General features: G+C 35.0%; 1 protein-coding gene across 1 annotated transcript; it reads right to left on the bottom strand.

The window, feature by feature from the left end:
* Window positions 1-756: 756 nt before the first annotated feature.
* Window positions 757-11,257, bottom strand: sar1b (secretion associated, Ras related GTPase 1B). The gene is made up of 7 exons (XM_015023834.1): window positions 11,069-11,257; window positions 7,515-7,590; window positions 5,502-5,621; window positions 5,347-5,412; window positions 4,029-4,132; window positions 3,476-3,607; window positions 757-2,131 (listed from the first exon to the last, which is right to left on the bottom strand). The coding sequence occupies exons 2-7, from the start codon at window positions 7,570-7,572 to the stop codon at window positions 2,015-2,017; spliced, it is 597 nt and encodes a 198-aa protein (XP_014879320.1). The 5' UTR covers window positions 7,573-7,590; window positions 11,069-11,257; the 3' UTR covers window positions 757-2,014.
* Between the last annotated feature and the right edge of the window lie 2,355 nt (window positions 11,258-13,612).

The raw sequence follows: 13,612 nt of genomic DNA, 5'->3' as shown, positions 1-13,612 counted from the left end.
ATATTTTTTCTAGGGTGGAATGAAGATACAAGGAACTTAAAATATATTTTAAAATAGAAACAAGATGCAAAGTTTGAACTTACTGCTACTTTTCCAAACAGGCTGAAATGTAGAATGGACACAGATACAAACGTTTAGTTAATTTAATGTTTCATTCACTTCTTTACAAAGACCTTACTGCTCCCACAGAGGCTTTTTGAACTTTTTGAATTTGAGCTAAAAAAAGAAATCTAATATTTTTTTATTCCCACTAACATTTATTCTGTTTTTGTCTTTTTGGTCATTATTAAATATTTCATAAAACAAAATTGAACAAACAAATACCTTAGTTATTTGTGAGAAAAGGTACCAAAAACAACCTGAAGTCACATTTCCAAAACCTTGCTCATGCCACAGCCTATTAAATAGTTTCAAGCCCAGACTTTGACTAGGCCATTCCAGAACCTCCATCTGGCTGATTTCAGACATAAATTATATGAATTTACTCAGGTTCTGTTAAATATTAAAATTTGTGGAAAAAAGCACAACTTGTGTCCTTTATTACACATTTTAACTTAATCATTTCTTGCCAGATTTTTTTCCATTAATTTTAGAAATATTTTGGATTTTCTTTAGCAAACACGGGATAAAAATATTTTCCTCCACATTTGTGTTGACAGCCATACTAATGTTGATAATTCATGTAAATATATACATTTTATTCCTGAAAAGCACTTTATGTTGCTCAGCACTGCACAAATAAATTAGATTGATTGATCCGATTATTCATTGCAAACATTTATTACATTTTTTAATGATGCAAACAACAGCAGGTCCCATTCATGTTGGAACATCTCATTACTTATTCATGAGGGATGAAAGAGACACAAAGGGACAGGGACAGATTAAAGTATATTATGCACATTTCCATTGTTTCCTTAAAAAAAAACAAAAACATGACAATCCTCTCTAGTTGGTAATTTTGGCATCGTCTTCCCTCGTACAGAGTTAATAATAGTTCTTAAAAATAATCAAAAGAACAAGGCATGCATAATAGTTCCTGTTAATGCACATATTTCAAAGGATGCCACTCAGAAATAGAAAATCCATGTACGATGTTTGTGTACATTTCATATATTTATATTTAACATGGTCCCTTTGTTGGAGGTGTTCTAGGCCTGTCTACCTGTCTCCGCTGTTTTCACCAAATTCACCCTGTCAAACGTCTCACTTGCTTCTAATATTGCCTAATTTTAACCAGCGTCTCTTTATTCCTCCCTCATCTCTTTATGGCGTGTTACGGTCAGCCGATTTGATTCCTTTAAACATCCATCTTTGCGTCAGCTGAACATTGTGATATCTACATAATTTTATCAAAGAGTTATAGCCAGTATCATATTCTATTTTAAAACAAACAACACAGAGAAGTTGGCTCCGTTTTAAAAAGGGAGCCCGCTCAGAGGCTGGACAGAAAGAGATATGGATCTAACTTATGATACACTAAGATAAACGCACTGCTCCATTCAAATACACGGGGAAACAGCCAAATGTGTGATGGTGAGGGCAATTTTTAAATTTACTCAAACCATGTTAAAGAAAGCAACAAAAAGAAAACACTGATTAGATACAACGTGGAATGAATTTATCTGTTAAAAAAGTGTACTGCTGTGTGGCCGTCTGAGTTGGGGGAAGGAAGAAGTTTATTTAGCAACAGAATCAAACAGATTTAAACTTCTGAGTCTATCGGAAGAGGAGGACAGCAAACATGGTGTAGAAAAGATTCAACCATTTCAACGTGAACCCCTCTCTCTTGGAAAAATGAAATAAAAATAAAGAGATGATGATGACAGTGAGTGTGTGTGAACCAAATGTTCGACCAATAAAAGTCTATTGGGGTCGAGTCGTACTGGTTTCTCTGGAGGCGAAGGCAGACTTGATTAACCGAACGGGGCTGAGAGGATGATGATGGTGGGCGTCTGGAACGGCTGGTTTTGGCGCCCCCTAGCCGATAGTGTAGTGGGAGGCGGGGCCTGGTTTAGTCGATGTACTGAGACAGCCAGCGGAAGCCCTCGCCGTAGCCCTGCCTCTTCAACACGCTGCACATGAAAACCTCCAGCGGTCTCGTGTTCAGCTCCTTCATGGGAACGTTGCCCTGGAGACCAAAAAGGTCCAAACAGTTCAGGTTGTATCCAACAGATCAGCGCCAAGCAGGAGACGATGGAGAGTTAGGAATCAATTACTAATCTATTGGTTATTCTGACAAATTTTAAAAAATGACTAACCACATTAGCCGTTTTTATACATTAGAAATAACTACTTTAAAAAAATACTCATTTATTTAGTTTTAATAAAGGTCTACAGATTTATCAGCTGATCGGCTGATAATCGATGAGAAGCCGATCTTTTAAAGGTCAGACGGCAGACCGGCAGACCGGCCCACCGGCTCAGGTCTGCAGTAAACAATAGTCGCCCCACTTTCTACATCTAGCAATATTTCAGACAGAAAATTTAAAAATCTATATCAGTCAAAATTGGAATCAGCAGGTCAGGCTTTTTAAAGATCAATAATTGGCAACCAAAAGGTATTTAATAGTTTTTTTTCCAGAATTTGAACCAGGTGAAGTTAAAACTTTGCTCCATGTCGAGTTCAAGGTAAAACACATTTCAGACAAAGTAACTAAACCCCCAAATCATTTTCTTTGCTGATAAACGAGACGCGTTAGCTCTGCTTCTATATTTATGTTTCTGTGGGCAAATTTCAAAGTTTTATGTTCTCAGACAAATAAACCATCAGATAGAAAATCGTCTCACAGCCACACTGGGTCAGTTACATTTTGCACAGTTTTGGTTTAATTACTACTCAAATTAGCTAATTATCAGAATATTAAATCATTTATTAAATCATTCTTTCAACAACTGATTCATCGTGATTAATCCAATTAACTGTTTTTTAAAACATTTTACTAAAATAATGTTTTATTTTCCTTTTTCTTTGCATTGTAGACTGAACACAAACTGATCTTTGCAGTTTTAAAGTTAATTTGTCCTCATAAACCTTAAACATTAATATAATGTTAAACATTTTAACACTGATCACTTTTAGCTCATCACTTTTCTTATTTCTCTTTGTTTTACTTAGTTTAGTTGATCAATATCAGCTTTGTTAAAGAGCTGAAGAAGTTTGTTAATAAATTATTTTATTTTGGACAGACGTTGTTGAATATATTTGTAAATTCACTCCGTCTATTGTTCTCTAACAGGCAGGTATCCATGAACCAACTGAGAGCTGATTGGCTGTTATTTCCTGATAATCAGCTGGATAAAGGAGGCTGAACAACAAATGGAGTCCAATGAAAAATTTAAATGTCATATTTCCATATTTGAAAAACCTGAATCCAAATTCTGTTTTCAAAAACATTTCCAGACTGTAAAAAATGACAGATGTTTTTATTTGTTTCTTTAGCCATAAGACAGATGGTTTGCTCCGTCTCCTCACCTTGCCTGTCGTCTGTCCGTATAATCCAAAACATTCGCGCAGCTTCTCCTCGCTCATGGCTTCAGGCCTGTCGATTTTGTTGCCAAGGATTAAGATAGGCACATTTCCGATGGTCTCATCTGTCATTAACGCCTAGAAAAGTGGATAAAAAAGAGCTATGATTATAGATCATCACTGAAACAGTAAATGTGAGATTAAATCCCAATGCCAGCAAAAAGCATCCAACATATTTAATCTGTAAAATCTAGTAGAAATACAATGTCTGTACTAATGTTTTTATTTTTTGTAAATATGTTGTTAAAGTATTTTATAGACACACATTATCTTTATCTAAATTCTGTCCCAGTTTTTAACTAAATAATTCAAAGGAAACCCACAGAAACGCTGAAAGCTCATGGGTTTGATGAAATATAAAACTTATTGCTACTGGTGACACAGACCCTGTATTTACATTTGCAGAATCAAACTCCTCGCCTGGCAAAGAGCTCAGAAATGGCAGAAAGATGAATGTTTTCATTCAGCTATTCCTTCACTAAAAGCAGCCGACACTCACATCAAGTTCTGCTTTAGATTCACTCATTCTCTGATGGTCTGCACAATCCACGATGAAGACGATCCCATTAATGGCAGGGAGGTAGGTTTTCCACACTCTCCGGGCTGCAGAGGCAAAAAATAACCAACTTGTCAGGTAAACTGAAGATGAAAATAAAGAAAATCTCAATCTATTTATACACCTACTGCATGTTATAGTTTACAAATGGAAATTTTGATCATGTGCTCAACGCCGGAGGGCAAAAAGACGATTCCTTTCTATCCACAGCAGCGCTGCAGCAAAGGGAAAAATAACGCAGAAAAACTGCTGAAGAATAACTCAAAACCACTTTTGCTCTTGCTACACAGACTCGTTGTCATAGCAACAGACAGCCCCACCGCTATATGAGGATTCAACACTAAAAAACTCTCAAACTTTTTCACACACAGAGCAGAACATTCAGTCGGTTACAGTTTTATGTTTTCAGGCTCGATGTTTGTTTAGTGATTATTAATAATGATCGCTGCAGTAGATTCGCTACCGCTGCTATTAGCTAACACAGTGGTGGTAGATTAGCTACCGCTGCTATTAGCTAAGCTAACACAGCGGTGGCAGATTAGCTACCACTGCTATTAGCTAAGCTAACACAGCAGTGGAAGATTAGCTAATTTAAACACCTGCTCCACCGATTTTAACTGAACCAAAAAACTGAGTTCTGCAGCACATCTACATGTTAATTCTGTTATAGTCAAGGTAGCATAACTAAGCTACTTCCAACTGATTCACTATTTTTCCTGATTGAAACCGTTTCCTGACTTTGTATCTAGTTGCCGTTAGTAGCAAAGCACTGCGTCCATTTTTCTTTTATATATCTGACATACATGTAAGATTTAGTGCGTTATGTTGACAATTTGACAGCTAAAACCCATGCTAGTCATCGTTAGCGGGCAGATTTTCGCCCTCCAGCAGGAAGCTGCACACAGGATCTTGTGCATGTGAAGCCATGCTGCAACAGGTCTGTGTGTGTGTGTGTGTGTATATATATATATATATATATATATATATATATATATCATCACTGAAACAGTAAATGTGAGATTAAATCCCAATCCCAGCAAAAAGCATCCAACATATTTAATCTGTAAAATCTAGTAGAAATACAATGTCTGTACTAATGTTTTTATTTTTTGTAAATATGTTGTTAAAGTATTTTATAGACACACATTATCTTTATCTAAATTCTGTCCCAGTTTTTAACTAAATAATATATTTAGTTTTATATATATATATATATATATATATATATATATATATATATATATATAAATGAATTACACACCTTGTGCGTGGCCTCCAAGGTCAAAGGTGGTGAATGTCATGCCAGCAATCGTCAGCTCCTCTGATGCTGGGTAAAGAAACCAAAATCCCAGATTTACAAACGGCTGCATTATGTTTCTAAGTTATTAAATGTGCTAGATTATGGAAACAACTCACTTGGGTGTAAAGTCGGCACATGCTGTCCCAGTCTGTCATCTTTGAGCATGTGCAGTAGCGTCGTTTTGCCAGCATTGTCCAGGCCAAGAAATACTAACTTGCCCGATTTCTTGTACAGTCCTAAAATTAGAAACAAACTTAGATTTCCAAGGCGTAACAAATCTTAATACTAAACCAGATTTTAAGATGCCTTTTACATCTTGAAATCTCAAAGGGCCTAAAAAGAAAACAAGCAATTACAATGGATCAAAATAAATGAATAAAAGTAGTCAAAATAAGCATCTAAGAAAATGAACCTGAGATTTTGGAAAAAGAAATGTCTTTTATATTAAATATAAATATTTCTGGTGCCTGCTACAAAAAAGGACAAAGTTTCTGTTCTTTGTTGCTTTTGTTTGAATTGTTTAAAGAACAAAGAACTAAAAGCAAACTCAACAACATGAGATCAACTTCTTTATTATCTGTTATGTAACTATGGAAACAAATACGCAACGCTACAAATAAAATAGAAGTTGAATAAAAGCCATTTTATAAAGCAACCAGGTCCAGCAGCAGGTCTGCTGTCTGATTTCTGAATGAGCCGATATTTTTAGAACGAGTCGCTAAGAACCGAGAAAAGAACAAAGTGGGCAGAAAGCATCATGTGAAGCGCTTTCTGTTGTCTCGCTGGCAAAATGTGCACCACAAAGAAACATGCTAATGAGTTTGTTGCTTCACATTTTCCTCCACTGCTGCGAGTGAAGTTTATGAAACTCTGCTGTGCTTCTGGACTTGATGTGAGAAAAGTAACATTTCTCCAAACGGGGCTGAATAAACCGATGAAAGGTGCAAATGAAGCCACTCCTCCTTCAGCTGAGTCAGCACAGCGAAACTCAGAGGATTTATAAGATTTGTGGCTGAGTCAGCGCCGCTGAACGTCATCGTTACTCACAGCGCTCTGAGCAACCTGTCAAACTGGGAGAACTGGAACAATCGCTGCATGTCGCTCTGACTGAAACTGGAGCAGCGCACTGGGGAGAAGACCTACTGGTACACTTCAGGATGCTAGCGTCAATCTAGAGTCTAGTCCAAACCTAAAGCAGATGGGGGAGGGACTTGTGTTTCAAAATAATATTTCCTTTGTTTGCTTTAAGAGATTAAGATTAGGAAGAGGATTAGGGCCACTGGAAAAAATAATCTGACTTTAGTCTCAGAATTTCTCAAGATTAAAGTCAGAAGTTTAAAGAGGAAGTCAAAATTCGAAGGAAAAAAAAACTAAAAAGGTCAGAATTCAGAGGAAAAAACAATCGTAATTCGAAAGAAGAAAAGTCAGAATTTTGACTCCCCAAATAATAAAAATTAATTTTTAAAAAACTTTGGAGGAAAAACATCAGAATTCTGAGATAAAAGACATAAATCATATCTTTTGTTGTTTTTCAGTGGCTCTAATCGTATTAACTTCCTGGACAGACGGGTTGACATTCTTCCGTTCGATGTTGAGGCCAAAACATGTAAAAATCTGAGCTGACTCCAAACCGAATCCCAGGAACAAACAGGCAACTGAATATTTCAAATATCAAACTAATTCAAATCAGTTGTCATTTCTGAAGCTCTTTGTTTTGGTTACAGAAGCAAAAGTTGCAATAATGTTGGTAATTTTTAAGCCAAAGATATGAGTGGTGTAAATATTTAACCAAACATTGTTTTTCCTGCCAGGTGTAAATTTCAGCTATTGGGGAAAAATGAAATAAATTCAGCATTTGCTGAAAATCTTTAGGCAAACAAACAAATATCTTTCATTTCTAATTCTCTTTTGCTGCATTAAATGTACATTAGCATATTAATTATTAGCATAGCATCCCAGGCAGAATTAGTCGATATTCATTGCTGTCTCTCTGTACAGCGACACTGAAATGGCAACAACCAGCAGCTTCACCAAAACTTTAACTTCCAGCTCTGTTCTGTGTAATTAGGCAACAGTTTTCTTTTATTCTTGGCCTTCTCTTGGTATAAAAAGCTGTGACAGTATCTCACCTAAAAACTGTAGTACGCTATTGAAACCGCTATAAATCCAATCGAATAGGAATGACATATCCGGAGCTGTTGAATTCTGCAAGACAAAACGAAAGAAAGAAGAAGTCATTCATGGAAAAACAAGTATAAGGAAACAAAATGTTTAGTCAGTGGGAATCACATCCAAAACAAAATAAATACAGGAACGTTTCAGCACTTAAACTGTTCTGGTAACAACCTGCTGAAGATGCAAACAACGGCTCCGAAAATGTAGATTTTACAGAAATTAGCTATAAATGGGATTACAATTAAAATAGAAACTGATGGAAAAGCAAAGACAGAAATAAGTATACCTTTAATTTAAGAACATTTTATATCAGTTAATAATAATAATGATAGTACTAATAACAATAATACAATTGTATTTTTTGGAGTCAAATCACAAGAAAGAAAGTTTTCTTTAATAAAAATCTATTGCAGCAACAATAATTAGAACAATGAAGCGTTTCTTCACCTAATGATTAACTTTTGTTAAAATCAGAGCAACATGTCTGGAGCAGGAACACAATGTGGAAAAACCTCCAAACTAAAGACAGTTTTATAAATCACTATAACTGTAAAGCGAAGAGCTCATTATAGTTTATCAGCTTATCCTACTTTTACAACCATGTAACTCATTTTGTCTGTGATTAAATACCAGAGGAGGCAGAGTATCCAAAAACTATACTCCAGTAAAAGCAGAAATACTTCAACATAATTTTACTCAAGTCTAAGTAAAAAGCAGCTGATCAGGAAATTACTCAAGAGTAAAAAAAGTATTTGGTAAAAAGTTTAATCAAGGACTGAGTAACTGTTCAAATTATCAATCATTTAATATTTAAAAATTCAGGGTTTCCCCCAGAAAACCTGCTCAACCCGGCAGTCGGAAATGTAAAAATATTACGTTACAGAAAACATCCCCAGTGAAATAATATTTAAACCCACAACTAAAAACAACAAATCAAACAACATAATTAAAATGAATATCAATTATCTGCACTTTGTTTAATCCAAACTAAGTCAGCGGCTCCGTCGGGCCCCAGGGCTTCAGGGGGCAGAAGCCCTGGGGGCCTCGAAATATTCATCTGATTGTTTCACTTTTTAACTTATTTCATGTTGACGTTTTATGAAGCTACACATGGAGAGATTGAAGGGATAGTTCTGGAGTTGGAAAGTTATGGCTAGAGAAGCAAAACTTGCTTCTCTAGCCAAAAATGCTGATATTTTAACACATATATAAATGTAACATTTATTTATTGAGATGATCAATGCTGCTGAATTTGATTCAAAGGTTTCAGCATACATACATGAAAAGATTTTAAATCGTTTAACATTTAAATTTAATTTTAAGGAGCTGGCAAGTTTACTTTGTAAAAGCTCAAAGAACAATATTCATAGTTCATGAAGCATGGCGGGCCGCCAGGCTTATAATGCACTGGGGGAAACCCTGAAATTACATCATCAGACGGACCAAAACATAAAGTTATGCTGAAACTTTGGTATTTTAAGGACCAAAATTACAATAAATCATACAAGAAACAAAATAATAATAAAATCAGGCCAAAATAAAATGTTTCTAAATCAGTTTCTTTCAATAAAAAACTTCTGAAACTTTAACAGAAACTGCAGGTTTGAGTCTATCTGGTGGATTTTTGGTAAAAACATGTTTGTTTTTCATTCAGTGGGAAGAAAATACAGAAATTTTACTCAAGAGAAGAAATACTTTTACTCAAGTAAAAGTAGTAAAAATACTCTTAAAAAATCAAGTAAATGTAACTAGTTACTAAATACCATAAGTCAGAAGGAGTTATAAAATTAAGTTTCCTCGTTAAGGATTGCTCACTGCTGATTTCCAACCCCCCCCATCATCATCATCAGTGGCCGATCCTGAAGCATATAGCGCGGTAAGCCAGCGCTGACCTCCAGCCTTAATTACGCAACGTTCAAACAACTCCAGGGCTAAAGTATAAGGTAGATAAAGGTCAAGATCAGACAAATACAAGAAAAAAAAACTGTTAAATGACGGACCAGCTGATGTCAGACATGGTCTGATGCACCAGAGAGGGAAACTAACTCAAGTTGAGGCATTTCTTAAAGCTACAACAGAAACTTGAATTAAAGTCTCTGGAGTTTAGAGCATCGTACTCAGGCTTCACTCAGAATATAAATCTAATCTGCTACACAGAAGTTTTATCTACATGCTGCTTACGTTTTTTTCCCAAGCTGAAATGTGCCACAGGTCTGAGGCTCTGAACTAATTGTTCTGTTACTACTTTCTGTTAACTTTGATAAAGTCAAACTGTTCACTAATATAAACAATGATCTGATAAATGTGATTAATATCCACAATCATTTCTGGAGTTGCACCTCATTATTTTCCAATTTCAGACAGCCTTTGTAAAGTAAAATAAATGAAATGAGAAATCGATACTGTAAAGATAATTGGTTCAAGTCATCTGACCTTTTGACCCCAGTTATTACAGTATCACCTGATGAGATTACACATGCTATTTCTTTATGGAAAGGATAAAGATACAACAGTTTTAATTTCAGCCTAAATGTTAATACAGCAAATCAAACTAATATCAAAAACCTTGATTAAGAAAAACAGGAGCTAGGATGCAACTCCTGTTACAACTCCTAATGATAACATCACTATCACCAGTCAATACAAATATATTTTCGCAGTTTAGGTTTCCAAATTAAACAGTTTTTAAATGCTTTTAACGGACTCAATCAGTGTTTGTTTACTATTATAGCAAACTATGAAGGCCAGTGCAATATCAAAAATTTTATCTTATTACAAATATTTTACAATGCCATCCTAGCAAAAACATAAAAACTTTTAAAAGTGTTTGTATTGTAGCGTCTGTCGCTCCTACATTTAATGAACACGCAATAAAGTTATATTTCTGCGCTAACTTTACACAACAATGTTAACGATAGCTGAGTCTATTTAAATGTTCACACATGTAACAGTCTCTCCTAACAAAATAAAAACCATCAGCTACTCTGGGATAGTGTGAAACCTATTTTGGGCTGTCACACTTCTAAAGGTTTCATAACATTAAAATGAGAAGAAGCGACATTTTAGGCTACGTGAGATAGGATCTATGTCTTATGAAAAAAGCATACAGTGTCATAGCTCTTGATTAATTTAAAATGATGGGTAACAAATATTTTAGATCAACACCGGTTAACGACCTGAGAACAAGCTACGTGTCATATTCAGTAGGCGACGTCGCTCCGAGTCGCTACTAGCGGCGCTAGCTAATTAGCAGTTAGCTAGACAAATAGTTATTTGATTGCCTAAACGCAGCAGGATTTGGAGTAACAATTGTGTTTCTCAATATAATATTACTAAAGACTGTTATTACGCTAAGAATAATACATGTGTAGTTAATATCAAGTTTAAGAAAGCTCAATCGAAGCAAAAAAAGAATGCTAATGTAGCATCGTTAGCTACCGGGGAAACAAGCTAAAAAAGCCGACCGCTCACCTCCGTTTTTGTTGTGAAATATGATCAAAAAACTTACCGATTGTTTAGATGTAGATTTATTTACCGAGTGCCTAAGCTCTAACAGTCATGTAAATTAATCTGTTGGTCAAAGGGAACAGGGAGAGCGGCTGCCAGGTCTTCCTCAGCCCTTTCGTATTTTGTTACTGAGCCACGACACTGCAATGGCTGTCCTGCTACTCCCCAGCCGCTTCCTGCTGGTGTCTCACCGACAGCCTTCCGACAGGAGAACTGAAGTGAACCAACACCCGAACGTTCCGTTATTCTCAATTCTACAAATTTACACCTAATGCAAAAATTCACACCGATGCATTTTTTTAATGCATCGTTATGTTTAGTTTAGTTTAGTTTAGTTTAGTTTAGTTTAGTTTAGAATAGATACCAGTACAGTATTATTAAATAAAAAGTTTAGCTTGTATTTAACAAAAAGTGAAACTTTTTGTATTTAAAAAGCTTAATAAATATCTATGGTGGCAAACATCTGTACAATTTTAATGATTTTATTGTTATTACATTGAAATAAGGAAAACAAAGAAAGGAACAAGAAAATATATTTTAAAAAATAGATAAACTAATTAGAATAATTAAAATAAATAAAAAATAAAGAAAATTAAAGAAAACAAACAAATAAAAAATATAAATAATGACAACTAAATAAAAGAACTTGAATTAATAAGATAAATAAATAAAAACAAATACAAGAAATATTTTTATTTAAACAGATTTTAAAAATACAAGTTTGGAAAAGAAAAATGCCTTAGTCTGCTATTCATATGAAGAGAGGACGACATCAAAACTCTGGTGAAACAGTGAGAAGCATGCAGAAAAACAAACCAAACATTTCTGTGAATGAAGTGGATAAAAAAATGAGAACTTATTAATTGGAAGCCATATTTCTGTTTTAATAATTAACATGATCACTTCTGGAGATTACCACAAAAGAAGAACAATCTAACATCGCAGGTGAGAAAATATCTTTAGTGTAGAAAGGCTTATAATTGTTTCCATTTCTTTAGAATAATAATAAAATTATGAAAATACAGCTTCTTGCTCTAATTCTTTTGTCTCATATTTTACTTTTGCTGTCAAAAAGGGAAAAATAATTGAGTGGTATTTTAATAGATTTAATAGATTAATACAATTAATACAATAGATTAATACCTTCTGAAGCTGCTGCCCCCGCGACCCGATCCCGGATAAGCGGAAGAAGATGGATGGATGGATGGATAATACAATAATATATGTGTTACTGAATAAAGCAAGAAACTAAAACAATAGAAAATTATTTTTAAGTTGTTGAATTGTCTTTTACCAACTCTTATTTTTTAAAGTCACCAATGCAAAGTGAATACATATTGTTGTAGTGATACTTTAATTGGGGACATTCAAAATAGGTTCTATAATTCTGATGTTTGCTGCTGACTGAAATGGATTTAAATTTCTTTAGTCTTCTCCAAAATCAATAACACCAAAACAAAGACTTGATGTTCCCACAACCCCTTGAGAAATATTTGCATTGAGGTGGCCGTCCACTTGATTTTAATAAAAATATCTGGTACTAATGTGTGTTGTTTTAGTTTGATAATTCTGGTTATGTTTTTCACTGTTTCCCTGGTTTTACACCTATTATAAACTTTGCCTCTTCAAGAATCACTCGTGCAACAGGAGGAATTTCTCATTTTCCCTTTATTTGTCAGCAAATAAGGCAGATCCAACACATTGTTTGCCTCAGTTAGCAGGACAGAACATGCACAGAAAGCAATGCCTTTCTCTTTTGTTGTGGTCTTTTTACTCTTTTGTATTTCATTTCTTGTCTGACCTGTTTTGTTGTTATTCAAATGTGTTTTTAATAGATGTTATGCAGTCAATGCAACCTTTTGCACTATATGTACATGTCTGTTGAAAAGTCTTTAATTTACTTTATTTAATAATAGTTTATAATTAATTGAAAACTAACAATTATATTATGATATTATTTTATTTGTTACATTTGGTTAATTGATATTCTTATTTTTAAAGATAATTTTTAGCTCTTAAATGTGTATGAAATGCATCACTTCTTGAAAAAAAAACTTTAAATAAAGGTTCCATAAACATTCTCTTTACAAAAACAGTGTTTTCAGTCAGAGGCCTCTTCAGATGCATTGTAACACAGACAGCTACAGGAGAGCTTTCCTGCCCACAGTCATCGAATTACATCCATCCTGAAAACTGTTGTCCCTTGTTGGATCGGGAGGGGTGCTGGTGCCTCTCCAGCGAACATTTTGGGTGAGGTGGGGGGGTCACCTGGAAGGTCACCTGTCTGTTGCAGGGCAACACAGAGACAGGCAGGACAAACAACCATGCACACACACACAAGCAGAATTTAGAGAGACCAATTAACCTAACAGTCACTGTGGGAGGAAGCCGGAGTACCCGGAGAGAACCTCCCTGCAAACTCCATGCAGAAAGACCCTGGGCTGGGAGTCGAACCCAGGACCTTCTTGCTACAGGGCAACAGTTGTGCCACTGTGCAGCCCCATCAAATTACAATAACATTTAATATCACTTTGGAAGTAATAAA

This window comes from Poecilia latipinna, unplaced genomic scaffold (genome assembly GCF_001443285.1).
Source record: "Poecilia latipinna isolate Pla-1442-1.1 unplaced genomic scaffold, P_latipinna-1.0 Scaffold3425, whole genome shotgun sequence".
Lineage (NCBI taxonomy): Eukaryota > Metazoa > Chordata > Actinopteri > Cyprinodontiformes > Poeciliidae > Poecilia > Poecilia latipinna.
Note: the sequence above shows the minus strand (reverse complement) of the source record. Positions and strands in the feature narration are given on the sequence as shown.